We start from the raw sequence: 18,196 nt of genomic DNA on the forward strand, positions 1-18,196 counted from the left end.
GCTCCTCGAACCTCCCCACCCTCGCCTTCTCAAAATACTGCCATATTCAGAGCAGAGCACCATAGCCTCACTATGGGGAAGAACTGGATGGGCACGTGCTGCCGGAGGTGAAAATGTGGATTTCATTAGATTTCATTCATCACTGTATGAACATTCCATGTGCAGGGATGAAATCAGAGCACAAACCTGTATGTTCCACTCTGAGTCTGGGAGGGTCTGTAGCACCGGCAGTAAAGCAGCTGTATCCCATCCACGTCCCTTGATTGTACATCTGAAATATTTCATCCGATGCCAAAAACAAGGCAACTGTGTTGACCCAGTTTCTGCAGACTGATCCGCGACCAGTGAATCACTCCATTCCCAGCGTATAGAGTTGTTAAATATTTAAACAACTAAGGTAAAATGGTCAAAATTTTAGTTTTAACACTGAAAACTAAAAGGATACTGCAACCTCTAATGTATTTGAATGCTAACCAATTGTCAGTTGAAGGTTTGCCTGTTCCAGCTTCTGCATGTTATGCATGTCTGTTAAGGAATTGCTTTATGCATTTCAGTCTTGAAAAGTGGTGGTTTTTGTGTTCATGTTTTATATTAAATGCATTGAGGTACTAATACTAATCTATATGTAAATGGGAAAACATTTTAGTTCATTCCAGCATAAAGTGCTATCTGCAGTATTTGTAATAGAAAATGCTTGGTGAGAGCTTCTTTCAATGTCAGTGTTTATGTTTCACAATGACACCTTTCACAATCTGTTGAAATACATGTCTTGAAAAGGATCTTTTGTGATAAATTTCAGCTCTTCCAGTTTTACCACTGCTGTATTTAAAAGGATCAGTGGTCAGTTGGTCAGGCAGTTGAATTTTAGCTTGTAAAGGATCAAGATGGCCATTACAACTGTCTCACATTCACAAAGCACTCATTGTTTAGTGACCTTTCTGTGTTCGTCTTTGGCATGCTGTTCACAGTTCACAGCCCGCCATGAGCCGTAAGTATGAACGCAGCGCTGTGGACCGTCCCACAGATTAAGGCCACTGGTCACCACCTGGTCCTCGCGTAGCCCTGCCCGCTGGTGCACGGAGCCGCAGTATGACATGGCTCTTTTATTTCCTGCAGGGGTCCATCATTAGCAGTCCCCACATGCGCCGGAGAGCCACCTCCACCCGCGAGTGCCCGTCGCGGGGCCACCAGTCCATCCCCAACTCCTCCTCGCTCCTGGGAACGCTCTTCGGCAGCAAGCGGGGAAAGTCACCCGCGCCCCCGCCCCAGCCCCAGCACCCTACCCTGATCTCTCACACGCCACACCCCTCCACGCTGCACCACACTGCCCAGGTGGAGACCCAGACCCAGGCGCAGATGCACAGCCATCACACCCAGTACTGCCACGTTCAGCAGAACCCCCCACCCTACCACCACCACCATCACTACCACCCCCCTGCTCACGTCCAGCACCCCCCTCACCAGTACCACCAACCGTCCTCCCACGGCCAGCAGCCGCCCTATGCCCCGCACCCCCACACGCAGCACAGCCACAGCGCCCACTCCCAGCATTCCTCCCACTCCCAGCATGCACCTCACCACCACGGCCAGCAGCCAGCCCCCGCCCCTTTGCCCAGCAGCACCAAGCCCAAGCACAGCGGCATTAGTACCATTGTGTAAGGCCAGATGGAAAGAGGGGAACGGCAAAGCACTCCGTTGAGACAGTTGACGGCAGGGCCACAGACGGTGGTGGTGGCGAGAGCGCTCTCTTGCAGGTGGGGCAGCCCTGTTGGCTGCCAACTCAGACGCAGTTGGGAACAAAGAGAGAAGGAAACAAAAATGACTCAGTACTTCCATTTTCCTCAGAGCCTTTCTCCTCCAAGAAGAGAATATCACACTGGACATCACTGGCTTCCTCTACCAGGGTATCGGAGGCATTTTACTGCATCTTCATCTAATGCCTTCGCAGCAGAGTCCGCATCATTTCGAATTCACAGAATTAATGGAATAACTGCTAGAATTCACTAGGTTGCTCTTGTAGTTACTGTACCTGTTTACAAATACAGTAGAGGTCTGTCTCCCCTTTAGTAAATGTGACAGACAGTTAGGCAGAGGCATGAAAAAAGACCATGGCAAATTGTAAATGGGCTTCATAATTCAGTAGCCTGCTTACTGGTGTTTGCATAAGCAAATTACTTTTCTCAAAAAATTCCGGCAATGTACACATTGGTCGCTGCAGAAAAATTTAACCTTGTACAAGACTGGTGTAATTTAAGAATGGCGAGACCAACAGACAAGAGTTAACCACAGAAAAATATCAGTAACAAAAGTAGTTGTTCCAGTATTTACTGTAGCTGTAGGTCACAGCTTTCTGTGATAACTGTTAGCAATGATAAATAAATGTGCCAATTAATAATGCATTAACTATTTTAGTCTAAGAATTTGCTTTGTGTATATCGTGCTTATAGTATTTTGTAAGATAATAATAATAGCTGCAATTATTATTATTGTTATAAAATAAAAACGGTCAAAGGCATCATCTGAAATCTCTCAGTATTATACTCTAAAGTAGCAGGCTTAGTTTCACTACTATCAATATGAATTAATGCTTATGCTAGTTAGGCACAATGACTTGGAATATCTCTGGTTGCCTTTGGAATAGAACTCTTTGAAGATTCTAGAATGCAGCGGTAACATATCATGCACCTGCACAGCTGTGTTATTTTCTGAACCTCACAGAGGACCTGCACAGAGTGGCCCTTCACATGTTGGCTGATGGGGACTGAGGCCCCACTCTGGGAAGGAAGGGTTCATCTCAACCTCGACTGATCAGTCCTGGCTGCTTGTGTACCATTCTTTTATTTTTTTAAACTATTTTTTTAGAGAGGACTAAAATCTAAATGAAATACTGTACATCACTCTATTCTGTCTACTAATGGTTCAGCAGGTGTGAATCTGGAAGGGATATATATGTATATTAAAACAAAAAAAAAAAAAACATTCATTTTTCCGGTGGGTTTTTGAAGTTTAATTTGAAGCAATGAACAAAAAGGAAAACTTGGAAGCAATGCAGGCTGGTGCTAGGAAATGATCAGATCTCTCTCCTCCATTTCAGAGCTCTGAGCATGATGCTAAATTTCTCAGCTGGCTGAGTGTGCCCTTTCCATTGTAGATTTCACAGCACGTTACGTTGGTGTATGTTGTGTGTCTGCGGCTTTGCTGCCGACTCAGTCACTCCCTGGCTGTCTGTAGGCCAGGGGAACCAGGTCAGGCCCTGAGTGGCCCTCATGGAAACCGCAAAGTGGGGAAGAGGGGTGTGTGGGTGTGGCACATATCAAGGGTGACAGCACACCGTAGCTGTAGTACATAGCTGCATCGTTTTCCTTTAACATTTTTTTTCTCTGGATCTGAATATGATCACAATGACATTTTCAGTGTACAGAGAGTCAGAGGAATTCCTGAATTTCAGCCCTTTTGTATTTCTGGTGGGGTGTTTGTGAAGTGGAGGGGTAGGGTGGTAAATGTTGCAATGGTGCTGGAAAGATGACAAGGTTGGGACATTCAAGTTAAAATGACCCCAGTGTTACTCACCACCCTCTTTAAATTTAGCAGTGGATGAAATGAGTCATTATACATTGAGAGCAATATCAGCAGTTTTGAGTTGGACTCTTATTTTAAATTTTATTATTTTTCTAACCATATGTGCAATATATATGTTTTGATTATGTACTAAATAAGGTGGGTGTGTTTTTTGTTCATCTCACATTGCTTTGTTATTTTTTCTTTTCCTTGTGTTCTGGATCATTTTCTCTCAGTGGCTTGCGTGTGGCCCTATGATATTTGGGAACCTGCTTCCAGCAGAGATGAGGAATGTCAAAGAAAAATAATCTTGCATGTAATGTTAATATTGTGAGGCTATTCTTCTACATATTGTATATTCACAAAATATATCAGTGTTACTGTTGACTATTGTTGAAGTTAAGTGATAACATATTACAATATGTAGACTTTTCTTCATACCACTGTGTACCAATAGTAAAGGCTGTTATCTAGGGTTGTTCCAGAAGAGATTCAGTTAAATAACATTTCTTGTTTGTGTAAATACTGATAGGCATATAGTACCCACTGAAACACAGTGGTACAAAGAGGGATGTATGTATGTACATACTTTTATAGGACTCTCTGCTCTTCTTTCAATTTGTGCTGTGTTTAATAAACAGATAAGGGATGGAGATTTTTTTGTCTACATGTGTTCTCAGCAAGGGTAACTGTAATATGACACCATCATAGAGAAGAGTTTCATTCACCATTCAGACATGCCAATGGAGTGTCTGATTACACACATATGTAATAAAAATATTGATAATAAAACCAGGCTAAAGCTGTACAAATCCTGAGTGAGTTTGTGATTTGTACAGTTACTGTAACCTCAAACACAGTCCTGTGTTCAGATTCAAATTCCCTGCCATGTCAGAGTTTAATGTCTGAAATTTTCCATCAGTAACACATCCCTCAAAAAGAACTACAACTGAATGCTGAAACAAATCTTTTCTGGGACAACAATAATCAAACGAATGTGTCTTTGTACATTTGATTTTACTTTTACTTTTTTAAGTTTAATAACGAATTATAAGGCAAATGTAAAAAGGAAAAAAAATGTAAAAGTTGACCTACATATAATGCACATGTATTGTAGCGCTTCAGCGATGTTCACGGCCAGTCAGTCTGAGGAGAGAAAAAAAACGCCGCTCTGCATGCAGCCAATGCCTCTTGTTTCTTGTTAATTGCGGGCTGAAGGAAACTTAGCCAGTGCATTTTTTAATTTCATTTCTCCTTCATTTTGATTTTTCTCTTAAGTGAAACTCTTGATGTTGACTTGCCGTTCCATATTTAAGCTGTGTGTTACTGCGGTCCAGCATGCATTTCATTTCTGAAACTCATTGTAAAGACACCATTGCACTTCTGTCTCCGAGCCGCGGACTTGCAGTGTGTAAATAACAGACAGAACTGGGGGACAGAAAGAAGACATATCTCAAGGAATACAAAAGGGGATGAGAAAAGGGAAAGGGATGAGGGTGGGAGGGGTGAGATGGGGCGATGGGACTCACAGAAACGTCACTGGGGATAATAAACTGTATATAGTCTGTATATTATTAGTACTCCAATATAATGTCTGCAGTCACATCAAGGGTGCATTCCTATCTCCTCCCTAGAAGAAAAAAAATAACATATAGCTGCTTCTGCTTCCAACTGTATTGAACTGTCATAGGATCTAGGTCTTAAAAACAGACTGTTACATCATTTTCACTGCTTCTCGTCTTCATGTTGGGATGCTTCTATTCTCTGACTCGAGGCCCATTTTGTAATTAAAAAGGGAAGAGAGGAGTGCTTTCATTTTAATATGCATTTTGTTTGTAAGTAGATAAGACCCTATTGATGTAAAACTATAACTGTGACAATGTTGAGAACGCGAAATAAAACAATATAAGACTCGTGCTTTTGTCACTTTTGCTGTCTGAAAAGAAACCATCGCCTCCATTACATTGTCCATACTCCATAATTTGTTACTGCTGTTTTGATGTCAAGACTGTGATTGATCAAGCAGAAACTATTTCTGTCAAATCATGTCATATATAGTACATTATATCATGACATAGAGAAATAAAATGAGTACATTGGTACAAAATTAGTTATTTTCCATCCGTCGCACACAACTCCAGAAATGTTCATTACAGAAAAGTAGAAAATAAACTACATGGTCAAAGTGACCAAATGTAGTTCACAAACTGAATTTCTACAGTCTAAAGAATTTACAACTATCAAGTTTTTAATTACTTCTTGATTCAGTATTTATTTGAGCATGCCACAAAGCCATAGTCTGATTCAGTTTGATCCACTGCTTATAAACCAGAAATGTAACATTTAACCTTTTCATCTGCCCTCTGGAGTGTCCACTCTGTACAGACACAAGAGTCAACGGACTTGTGTTTGTCATTCAAATTTGCACTTGTTTCACATCGGTGCTCTTCAGCTTCTCAGGAAACCATTTTGCTTCCCACGCCAGCACTCTGAGGTTACCAGTTTGAGCCCATCTTGACATGTCTAAAATAATGACACAAAACTAAGAACTATGACCCATGATATTTCAAGCATAAATATGATGTAATTAATAATACATAAAATTTAATTTCATTTTTTTACTGAGCACTAATATATTCAATAGCACTCATCAAATTTTTGCTACCACCCCGGGGGGATTACCATAATGTTGAGTTAATTTCTGTGGAAAGTACTGTCCATCACAGGCTCAATCAAACAATCAAAATCACAGGGGAAATAAAGAATAGCAGTGACACTTTGGTGCCAGAAAAACATCTTACAATGATATTAAATGAAGTAATGAGATTATATCTTAAATACTCGCCTTGTAAGAATCAAGCAGCCAGGTATCATTTTGGGCTCATTTGGATATAAAATGATACTGAATCCAGTTCAGCATGGCATAATTTTTAAAAATTTATCTAGAATTTCAATACATTCTTTTTCTAATTTTCTAATTATTCTTAATGTGATTATTAAAGCTCTTCGAATATTTTGAAAAAAAATTAGGCTGAGAACATAGATGCTTCTAATATTGTTGACTCCTTATATGGCCTTTTGCTTGTGTTGTACTCTGCCTCACTTGTAGGTTGCTTTGGACCAAATGAATAAATGTAAATGTAGATGTGTTTAGCTAACTGCCTGGATGGCAAGAAAAGGGAAAATGCACTCTACAGATCAGCAACACTGCCTGCTTTTGTCGTAGGATAGAGAAAAGTTCTGCCAAAGAGATGCAGCTGTGAAATTGTGAATCCCATTGTCTGCACTGTTTAAGATTCCAAAAGACTATCATAAGCGTCTTGAAGGATGAAGGAAAACGAACATAAAGAAAAGAAAAGAGAAACCTTTGTGGCCTACAGAGTGCCATTTAGCACTAAGACAGTCTTATTTAACATGACTTGAATTATTCTGATTTTAGCTAAGGACAGGTGGCATGGCATTTAAACCACATAGTGCTAGCGATTTGCAATATGACATTCAAATAATTAAAGTGAATCTTATTACTATTTTTCTTTTATAAAGGATTCCAAATATGTTTTATTCAGTGCTTGAAGCATATGGAACATTTCTCCATTAAATATGAGAAAAATGCAGTTTACAAGCATCTACAGGCATTTTTAAGAATAAGAATATAAATGAATATATGTGTTTCATTACAAATGAATGACCTTACCCATTACCTCCAAAACCTCACATGTTTACAGCCATGTTCTCATTACAAGATATATAGTAAGTGGTAGTTTAAGGCTCTTAAGGGGTCACTACAGTATATGTATGTTTGTGTCTACATATACAGTATGTATTAGCTGCTTTCAGATGCACAGTTCTGCAGTGTCCTTATTGAATGCCCCCGTGCAGCTAGTTTGGTGTGGCTATTCTTTTCCTGAGCCTAGGAAATTTGAGAAAATGTGCCTGTAGTTTTCCATGTGTTGGAGGTCAGGCCCAAGGTTAGCTGCTGGAGAACTGAGAACTGTCCTTGGGGATATTAAAAACCCAGATGCCCTCCTGTTTGACTGAGACACATTTGCTGGTAGCCTGCAGAAAAGAGAAAGGTGCATATGAATCTGATGACTCAAAAGGACCGCTTTCAGACCATGATGCGTGTCTGACATGCATTGTTAGTCCATCTCCTCTGTTAACCACTATTCATCATTTTCAGTGATTGGATTCAACAGATCACAGAATAACCTCTGCTTTCGAAGTATGCTTTATTATTTTCTTTCTTTCCTTGGTTTGTCATTGTTGTTTATCCTCAGTCGGGACCGGAATTCTGAAGCGCGTGACCCTTCCCTGCGACAACCCTCCCCTTCTATTTCTGTGACTAATTGGGAAACAGGTGGTGTAACAGTGGTGACTTGCCCTTTTTGTCTGTCTGGTCTCTTGAAGGTTTGTGCTAAATATATCTCAGTTCTTAGGAGTGTGCCAGGCTAAACTGCTGCATCATTTCTGGACAGAGAGCAAGAGAAAGGGAGAGAGGCAGACAGACACAGTCTCTCCCTTGGCAGGTTCAGAAAAAGACAGGCTGAGTGTAAATTTGGGATCTTTTCCTAGACTACAAAACAATAGCAATCTACAGATCAGTCATGTTGGTTTATTTGCCTACGGTTTCTAGTTTAACATATGGTGTACCATTCAGTTTTCTTTAGATTTCAACCTTTGGAAGACATAGGCACATTTTGATATTTTTGATACATTTTAATACAATAAAATAAAAACACAATGAATATTCTGATGTGTGTGTGTATATATATATTGTCTGAAAATTCTTTAATGAGTTACAGCTCAATTATAATACCACCTTTTAAAAGGCTCCCACTTGAAAGGATTATGTTGTATTAAAAGCTATTGCTGAAAAAAAGGCAGAGGACATAAAAAATATTATTAATGAATATTGTGAGGATTTAAAAATGTCTCTGAACAGTGGATATTTCAGATATTTCTAGTATCTTTACCAAATAGCTGAACGTGCTCTTGAGGAAATGTGAACAGAGCATATTACTGAATGATAAGATTCAAACACAGAAGTAAACAAATAATCTGCATAGTTCATAGCCAAAGTTGTTTTACTCATACGAAATTTAACTGAAGTTTGCCGCCCAGTGGTACAAACGTGAAGTGTGCAAACTACGTTGTCGCGCAACCCTCAATTTACGTCATTATCGTGCGACAAAAACAGGTGAAAGGTGTTGCTGAATTGATAGCATCCAGCTCTCAGAGACGATTCAAGGAGAAGCGGTGGGATAATTTCGCTGCAATGAGTTTAAACCGGCTGTTTATTTTTTCTAAATACGTTAGATTAGGGAGGCGGTTATTGTCACCACGAGTTACACAGTCTGGGAATGAAGTCACGTCATATTTGCAGTCTGAACGCTTTTTCAGGACACATACGAGGAAACTTGCGTATGCTAAAGACTTATTTCTTGGCAAAGTAAACAAGGTAAGTTATCTGATTGGTTACCTTCTTTCCGGTCAACGTTAGTTAAATGATTTAGTTAGCTCGCTGTCTGGCTAGCTAGTTACTTAAACGGCGACACATAAAATATTTAGCTGTTAAGTTAATTGTTAGCTAACTAGCTAGCTGTTCAAACGTTAAGACTCTGTAGGCTTAACTAAATTGTTGCTCGCTAGCTAAATAGAGGGACATTACTCTCGTTGTAGGAGGAGGTCTTTCCCTACCCTGAGGTAAGCAGTGAAGAGCTAGAAGAGATCAACCAGTTTGTTTCACCAGTAGAAAAGTTTTTCAGTGAAGACGGTAAGTCGAAGGGAGAAAACTGTTACCCTATTCACCTCATCTTTCGAGCTGTACTTAAGCTTGTTATAACTTGTGTGGTTCATATTTGTGTGCTTATTCTGTGCACGTTGTTTGTAAATTGACCTTCCATATTGTTTGACTCATTTTAAAGGTAGAGCCATACAATGCAATCTAGTATTTTTTGTGTAAGTGTATCCTAGCCGTAATGTCGATATGTTTCAGTGGATTCTAAGAGAATCGACCATGAAGCGAAAATCCCTCCCGAAACCATGAATGGGTTGAAAGAGCTGGGTCTCTTTGGAATCCAGGTGCCAGAGGAATATGGTAAGGAAGAACGGAATGCACTTGTGTCGTAGAATTGGTCAGTTTTCATCTTTAACCTCTAGCTTTGTTTGTGTTTGTGACACTCACAGAATTCTTTATCACATACGTTTCCAAACCTGTGTTTTCAGGGGGGCTTGGCCTGTCTAATACTATGTATGCCCGCCTGGGGGAGATCATATCCTTGGATGGCTCCATTGCCGTAACACTAGCTGCTCATCAAGCTATAGGTCTAAAGGTAACTCAGTGTAAGCTAGTTTTACTTTGTGAGGTTAAACGGGTATTTTACATCTCTTGAATTAACCACTAGGTGCACCTGAAAGGAGTCCACTTCCCAGGAGAATGTTTTCTGTTTTGCTTAAAAATCACTGCAATGACTGGTGAATTATAACACGTGACATGTATGAATCATATATGAATCTGTATGTACAACTGTATGTGCAGGTTGCAGTTTCAACTGTCTGTTACAACATAATTATTTCACTTAATTGGGAATGGTGTTGGCACCATCATCTTTATAAGTTGCTCCTTATCAGAAGAGGCTAGGCTATCCAGAAACCTTGGTCCAGTTTCCTTGAAACAATAAAGGAACAGTGATGTGTTCATACAGCCTCTGTATTGACTCTCTTTTTAAAGGGGATCCTGATTGCTGGAAATGAGGAGCAGAAAGCCAAATACCTGCCCAAGCTGGCAACCGGGGAGCATGTGGCAGCATTCTGCCTGACTGAGCCTGGCAGGTAGGACCTAGAACCAGTCCTGCTGTCTGATCAGCCTCATACTTTATGTCCTTAAATCGCTCATTCACTGTCATGCACAGATTTCAGAGCCCATAAGTTTGTGTTAACTTGTGTAGCTAACAGTTAATGGCTTGACCCACCGTATCACTTTAGGAGGTGGGACAGTGAATGGTTATGAAGTAGCTCCTTCACTTTGGCCACAGCAAAGCCAGGCATTATAATTCTGAGAAGCATTAAATACTAGCTTTCAGGGACAGATATTGCCCTCCCTAAGCATAGAACTTTGAGCCATTCCAAGGTAAATTCGCATACCACTACCAGGCAGCTCCCACTCAGTACACTAATCTGCTTCCAGTAAATCCTAGAAACGATCAAACCGCTGTGCAGTGGAAATGCCGTTTCCATCCCTAAAAGCTATTATTTAATACCATGCATGGCTGATTAAGTCAGAAGTATGACTTAATTTTTCTAACGTTAATGCTTGTGTGTGTTTGTCAGTGGGAGTGATGCTGCTTCCATTCAGACTCGAGCCACGCTGACTGAGGATGGGCAACATTACCTGATCAATGGATCAAAGGTGAAGGATGCTGGGAAGGGAATACCGTGTTCACACAGTGCTCTGGCCACCACTCAAGTGACACTGAGCGTTTCAGCCTTTTCAGCATTCACATCAATACCATTGGCTGTGACATGATATGAGAGATGGCATCTTGCCTTTGAGAACGGTTCCATAAAATCTAATACAATGAAATGACCACAAAAATGCCAGTGCAGAAAAGGTTAATGTTCAAGACCTTGCTGTCATTAATTATATTTTCAAGATATGTAATCAATGTTATGAGTGTTGATGAAAAGATAATGTGATGATCAATTTTGTTTTATTATTACTGTTAAAATTATCTGGTGAAATATATTAGTGTTTGTGCATTGATTGAGATGTATATTGTATATTGTCAGTTGTATTGCTGAACTGTCTATTGTCTACATTGATCATTTTTTTAAACAACTTGTGTAGAAATCAGTGTTATGCATTAATACATTTGATTAAAAATAATTACATTAGTCAAATAGATAGGTAAGATGTCACTGTCTAAGTGTATATACAGTGGCTTTTGATTGTAACCTTGATCATACTCCAGTACTTCAGTTACTCTACCCAACACAGAAAATCTATGTTAAGTATTAAACAGTTTTGTCATAACTGTTTGTTTGACAGATGCTTGCCAGCTGGAGTGTAAATTATTATTTTTTTCTTTTCATTTGTTTGTTTTTCAGATCTGGATATCCAATGGGGGGTTGGCTGATATTTTCACTGTGTTTGCAAGAACAGAGGTGGTGGACAAAGACGGTCAGAAGAAAGACAAAATCTCTGCGTTCATCGTGGAGAGGGCGTTCGGGGGCATCACCAGCGGGAAGCCAGAGGACAAGCTGGGAATTCGTGGGTCTAACAGTGAGTACACTGGACCTGTGCGCCACATTGCATACGCACGCAGCTGCGTGATGCAGTGAGGGTGTGCAGAGTGGCTGTTCAGTACGGTGTGAGCGGGATGCAAGCTTGCAGGATGCTCAGGATGCATTGCGTTCTGGAGTTGATTTAATGCAGTGCTGCTGTTCATTTTTCAGCCTGTGAAGTGGTGTTTGATAACACCAAGGTGCCAGTGGAGAATGTAATCGGGGAAGTTGGAGGCGGATTTAAGGTAATTTATTCATCCTGTCAAAGTCTCTGCAATCAGATGTTCAGCTCGGGCGCCTCCACGCTCTGATTGATTTTCACAGGGGGAAAGATAAAAAGACAATGCTTTGGAGTTTGATTAAAAATCCTTTCAATATACAGGGATTTTTTATTCATTATGACTGCATGTTCCCAGCTGAGTTTTAATACACTTTAGTCAGTGATTTTATGTCCCAGCATATCTTTCTGTGCTTTAGATGGCTTGTCTTACGTAGGTTTTTTTTTTTTTTTTTGCATCCACTGTTTCATTTGATAGTTTGACAGTCTGCCACTATGTGTTTCAAGGTGTCTGATGGATTGTCTTACATTATGAGTCTGCGTATGATCAGAAGTTTCCATGTTGTTTCAAATTGTCTGTTGCTAGATTGTCAGATGCAATTTGAGCATGTTTGTATGTAACGTTTTGCTCTTGTCAGACTTTGCACATACTGTCTCATTACATGTTTGCTTATCTGACATTGAGGATGTCATTGTTAGACAGGTTGTGCATCATTGCTTGTTAGTCTGACATTTCTCATGTGTGTTGTGTAGGTGGCAATGAACATCCTGAACAGTGGGAGGTTCAGCATGGGCAGTGCTGGTGCAGGAATGATCAAGAAGCTGATAGGTGAGAGGGGTGCCTCAATAGAAGGAAGGACTGGGCTTTTGGGTTGGGTAGGTGGGTGCGTAGGTGGAGTTGAAGGGATGGCTGGGTGGTGGATGCAGTTAGATCTGTGGGGGGGGGGGGGGGGGGGTTGGCTTCAATTGGTGTGGTGGGAAGGTTAGAGCAGGCTTTGGGGAAGGTCATGAGGCAGGATGGACCTGGGTAGACCTCAGTTTGTTGGTTGATGTGGACTTCATTCTGCTTTTCAGAGATGACAGCAGAATATGCAGGAACAAGGAAGCAGTTTAACAAGAGTCTCAGTGAGTTCGGAATGGTCCAGGTATGAAATCAGTTTCATTTTCCTGGCCTCTGAGCTATATCCATAAAAAGTGGTTCAGGAATTAATGCTGTTTATTTACCTCTTAGTCGTTGTTTGTCTAAAAAGATCTCATCTTATGAATATGTCTGTGCAGTGTTCGTATGCTTGTGTTCATGTGTTTATGTGGGTGATGCAAATAACATTCCTGGAGTAGCATAGGTGTGTGGGTGGTAACCCATGTGTTTGGAGGAGTGGTTTGAGTATGTGAGTGGTAGGTTTTGTGTTTGAAGGAATGGTGTGGGTATGTGGGCGATGACTTGAGTGTTTGGAGGAGTGGTTGGAGTATATGGGCGGTAACCCGGTGTTGGAAGAAGTGGTTTTGGTCTGTGGGTGGTAACCCATGTGTTGGGAGAAGTTGTTTTGGTATGTGGGTGGTAACCTCTGTTTCTGCATGTGTTGCTGCAGGAAAAGTTTGCAGTGATGGCTATGAACGCCTTTGTGATGGAGAGCATGGCCTACCTGACGGCTGGGATGATGGACAGGCCAGGAGTGCCTGACTGTTCTCTGGAGGCTGCCATGGTGAAGGTAAGGAGGCACTGCAGCAATAAATCTCCCTCTATGATACTATGCAGCAGGGTGAGCTCTTACGGTGTGGGAGAGTGACAATCCCATCGGAAGTGGACAATAATAATGCCGCTACACTGACAAAACACAGGAGGAACTCAACAGTGATGTCATTCAGAAGTGAAAAGGTCACCACTCAGGCATTTGATGGTAATCTGTGTTTGATAAGATCCAGGCTGCTGCCCTTTAGCTCTGTTCCATGTCTTCATCTCCCAGACTCCGGATCTGGAGAGTTTTACACATTCTGTACGGAGCTGCTTTTGAACCGTATTGCAGCCCTGAAGTGCATCCAGAAGCATCATCACGGCAGTTTCCACGGTTGTGATTATGCATGTGTTTCCCTGCAGGTGTTCAGCTCGGAGGGAGGGTGGGTGTGCGTCAGTGAGGCCCTGCAGGTGCTGGGGGGGCTGGGCTACACTAAGAACTACCCCTACGAGCGTTACCTGAGGGACTGCAGGATCCTGCTCATCTTTGAGGTAACAACCCCTTATACCTTTCGGTTAGTGGAATGAAGGTTCATCCACACTGAGGTTTTGCAGTGGATTCCATGTAGTACTCAAGGGCAAAAAAAAAATCATTCCTCTTATTCAATACTTTGAGCACAAAGTATTTCACTGTATTTTTTTCTCTTTGTACTCTCAAAGAGAAGAACTGCCTGGGAAATGTCAGGAGAAAATGCAATTTTGTAGTTGTTAGTCTTGGTTATTTCCACAAATGGTGTAATGTGAGATGCCAACTTCAATAAAAACTCCTGGCTGGATCCTTATCCAAGTCCTGTGCTTCTACAGTTTGACCACTAGAGAGCATGCTTCTTGTGTACAACTGAGGGCCAAGCAAACTTCTTAGAAATGGCTTTAGCATGTTTGAGTGGGTGGTCACACGGGGCACAACTGTCACTAACTGAATTTATATTAATATACCATACACATTCCTAGGGTACGAATGAAATCCTGAGGATGTACATTGCACTCACGGGAATGCAGTATGCTGGCAAAATATTGACGGGGAAAATAAAGTGAGTATTTCATGCTGACTTGAATTCAGTGCCCTTTCTGTGATTTGAAGTACATATGAAACACGTTTGATAGGCATTCTGATAGTGGTTAAAGACATTTTTCCGTACTTCCGACATTTTCAGGGAGATGAAGAAGGGAAACGTGGGGGTGATGCTGAATGTTTGGGGGAAGATGCTGCGAGACTCCTTCGGAAGCAAGGTGGATCTGGGCCTGACTGGAAAAGATGGGGTGGTGCACCCCAGCCTGACGGTACAGTCACCCACAGTCCCCCATTCTCTCAATATATTCCAATACATTTCTCCATTTACCCACAATACTATTTATACTCACTGAGTGTGTCACTGCATTTGTCCACTGAAGCACAATTCACCATTCTGTGTATTTCACTGTATTTCCTAATTGACTCAGTCCCCTGCTTTCATACTGTGTATTCTCAATTTATCCACAAACCTTCATTCGCTCACTGAATTCCACGATTCTCTATTCCCACTGATTTCTTTGCTGACAAAGTGATCTCTCAAAGCAGAGACCATTGTCCAGAGTACACAGATCTCTCTGTTCTCTGAAATCACCTACATTCTTTCACCAACTTTTCCTTATGTACATTAAACCTTGGAATTTAACATGTCCTTCTCTCTCCAGGACAGTGCAAAGATGTTTGAGGAGAATGTGCACTTTTTTGGCACCACTGTTGAAAGACTACTTTACAGATATGGGAAGGTACATTTAAGTCATTCTAATTTCTCTCTGCAACTTCAAGTAGCACTCATAACTAGATCTTATCTTAACTCATAATCTTCATATAGCTACTTCAAGGGCAAAATATTAGCAATGACATGGTATTTGAAATGAGTTTTCTTCTAGTGATGTAAAATTGAACTCTTTTCTTAAACTAATGTTGTTGACTGCATAACACCAGATCTTAAAACTCATTATAGAAGGCCATTTTCCAAATTTCACACTTTTTGCTGTGCGGTCAGGCTATGAAAACTCTGTGATGAGCTTGAAAGAAAGGAAGTCCAGCTGAACTGACTGTAATGTCATTGGAATTGGAATTTAGAGCGTGCAATTTGAAAAAATCTGTTATTCGTAAAGCAAAGTACTGCCGGTTTCCTTAGAAACTAAGAATAATTAGCATGGCCCTATAGAGTACAGTTGGGACCTATTCACAAATCCCTCTCTTCCTGTAGGGCTGAGGTAATTCTCATCTGTTTGACAGCTGGCTCTGGGTCTCTTTGTCCTAAATGAATTTCTATGGGCCTGTGCTATTGTAATCAGCCCTTCACTTGAGTTGCAGTCAACCGCTTGGAAAGTCCATAGATTTATGAGTTGTTTTTTTGACTGAATTAACCACATTTTATATAATGTTTTTGTCTTTTAGAAGGTTATGTTAAACTATTTGAAAAATCTTTTGACATGTTTGTGATGAAGTCAAATCTATGTTTTACTTCAATGCGGTTTACCTATAGATAAAGCAAGTGTATCTTTCTCAAAGTTTTGTGTATAAAAAGATGATTTTGTGCCTCAATACAAGGTTGAATTTTATTGTTTAAGATGAAGGCAAGGTGGAATATATGGCGTCAGATTTATGTCAAAAGTCGCGAGCGCAGAAAACATTCTCACGAGCGCAGAAAACATTCTCGCGAGCGTATAAAGCATTCTCGTGAGCACAGAAAACATTCTCGTGAGCGCAGAAAACATTCTCACACACAAAGCAGCCACCACGTGCGAGAGAATTTTTGCTTGGCGAGCGAAGGAGGGCATACGCCCAAACAGTGTCTGCCTGTCGTTCAGTTAACGGAAGCTGTCAATCAAGGTTCAAGGAGGCCGTGAGGGTGTGATTGCGTTGAAAGTGACCAATCATAAGAGGGCCAGTGCCTCCCTTGGTTTCCACCCCCAAATTGTTAAAACTCGGGTCGATTCGCGCAAGCAGAATTCAACTTCGCGCGAGCAGAGTTAACCCATGCGAGCGCGTATGCCCTCCAGCGCTCACCAATTCTCTCGCGCATGGTGGCTGCTTTGTGCGCGGGAATGTTTCCTGCCCTCGCGACAATGTTTTCTGCGCTCGCGACTCGCACCGTTTTATTCCTTTTCATATTGTAGGTAAATTTCAGTATGAATCGTGGCTTTGAATACTGATCTGTTCTATTTGACGGAGTGTTGTTTAATCATTTTCAACCCACTGAAGTAGATTGTTAAACACCGCTTTGATACTGTATTCAGTATACAGAGATGAGATTCAGTATGAAACATGGCTCTGAATGCTTATCTGTTCCCAGACAATTGTAGATGAACAGCTGGTTCTGAAGAGGGTGGCAGATGTGCTCATTAACCTGTACGCCATGACCGCGGTCCTGTCCCGGGCTTCCCGCTCCATTAGCATCGGCCTGCGCAACCACGACCACGAGGTACGAGACAGTCCGCTGCGACTGGTGAGGTCGTGAAAAATGACTGTAATAATAACTTCATTTGAGCTCCTCTCATGCATCATAACTTCTATTCTAAGAACAACAGGCAAATCTGTCCACATGAATAGCTTACTGTTTTTCCTTTCATCATAGTTCATTTTAAAGTTCATGTGCATTGAATACCTTGAACAAAAACAATTAGCATCTTACATGTGGTTGCACTTTTTCCCCCTTATGATTTTTGTGTAGTACTCCCTGTAGTTTCTTATTTGAGGTCAATATTCAAACCAGATTTTGTCATCAGATTGCTTTGCCTCCTCCTCAGCAGTAGCATTAATGGTTAATACTGTTCCACAGTGTTCCACAAGATATTGAACGAGCTCTAATGAAATTTGTAAATGGGTATATTGTTTTCTTTAGGTGCTTCTCGCAAACACATTCTGCTCTGAAGCCTATTTCAAAAACAACTTCTGGATGAATCAGCTGCAGAAAAGTAAGTTTGCCACTAAATGGTAATTGGTAACAGCTTAGAGCATTTTATTGCATTCAAAGACAAAAGGCTTGCATGTGTAGGAACATTTCTCACTTGACCTTACAAACCGCCAGTCTTTGTTCTTTTTTTTCCCTCCATTTCCATATTGTTCTGATTATTTTCTGCTTAATTGCTAGTTTCATTTAATTCTTTGGATAATTGGATCATGTAAAAGAAAATTGCATTTGTATATGTTTTGCTTTTGCAAATGAATGCAGATTGCCTGTAATAAGGTCCAATTTGTTTCAGATGCACCTGAGAACAATGATGATGGTATAAAGAAGATTGCCAAGGAGGTTCTTGCACAGAGGTCCTATATCTGCTCTCATCCACTTGATAGGACTTACTGAAGTCTTCTGTGAATGACGGGGCTAATGAGCTTCCTGAGGTCCAACTGGATACCATCTCTCCTCCTCACGTTCTTTCCCCCATTTTATAATTTACTGTGACCTACTTTCGTGTCATCGGAGCATATTCAGTTATTCTTGAAGATGCGCTTTGCTGTAGTATTAATTTAAATGTGTACATAATTCTGATTGAATGGTTTGGCACAAACTACATTAGAAAAAATTCAGTATATGTATATATTTTTT

The 18,196-nt window shown here is 41.0% G+C and overlaps 2 protein-coding genes across 10 annotated transcripts in view; both read left to right on the forward strand.

The window, feature by feature from the left end:
- Positions 1-5,464, forward strand: part of iqsec1b (IQ motif and Sec7 domain ArfGEF 1b) — a 178,684-nt gene extending 173,220 nt beyond the window's left edge. For 8 of the 9 annotated variants that reach the window (XM_036530230.1, XM_036530231.1, XM_036530236.1 and 5 more), the window contains one exon: positions 1,117-5,464. In XM_036530230.1, the coding sequence (XP_036386123.1) occupies positions 1,117-1,659 (543 nt within the window). In that variant the 3' untranslated portion in view covers positions 1,660-5,464. The remainder of the gene's footprint in view (positions 1-1,116) is intronic. The other variant, XM_036530237.1, reaches the window with a different exon arrangement.
- Positions 5,465-8,752: 3,288 nt separating this feature from the next.
- On the forward strand, positions 8,753-18,071 carry acad9 (acyl-CoA dehydrogenase family, member 9). Its single transcript, XM_036531089.1, has 18 exons — positions 8,753-9,016; positions 9,238-9,331; positions 9,554-9,655; positions 9,784-9,890; positions 10,289-10,389; positions 10,888-10,966; positions 11,665-11,839; positions 12,013-12,086; positions 12,653-12,728; positions 12,974-13,044; positions 13,489-13,608; positions 13,995-14,123; positions 14,583-14,662; positions 14,786-14,912; positions 15,306-15,383; positions 16,943-17,071; positions 17,492-17,564; positions 17,853-18,071. Exons 1-18 carry the CDS (start codon positions 8,834-8,836, stop codon positions 17,951-17,953), a joined length of 1,899 nt encoding a protein of 632 aa, XP_036386982.1. The 5' UTR covers positions 8,753-8,833; the 3' UTR covers positions 17,954-18,071.
- The last annotated feature ends 125 nt before the right edge of the window (positions 18,072-18,196 follow it).

Source organism: Megalops cyprinoides, chromosome 6 (assembly GCF_013368585.1).
Source record: "Megalops cyprinoides isolate fMegCyp1 chromosome 6, fMegCyp1.pri, whole genome shotgun sequence".
NCBI classification, from domain to species: domain Eukaryota; kingdom Metazoa; phylum Chordata; class Actinopteri; order Elopiformes; family Megalopidae; genus Megalops; species Megalops cyprinoides.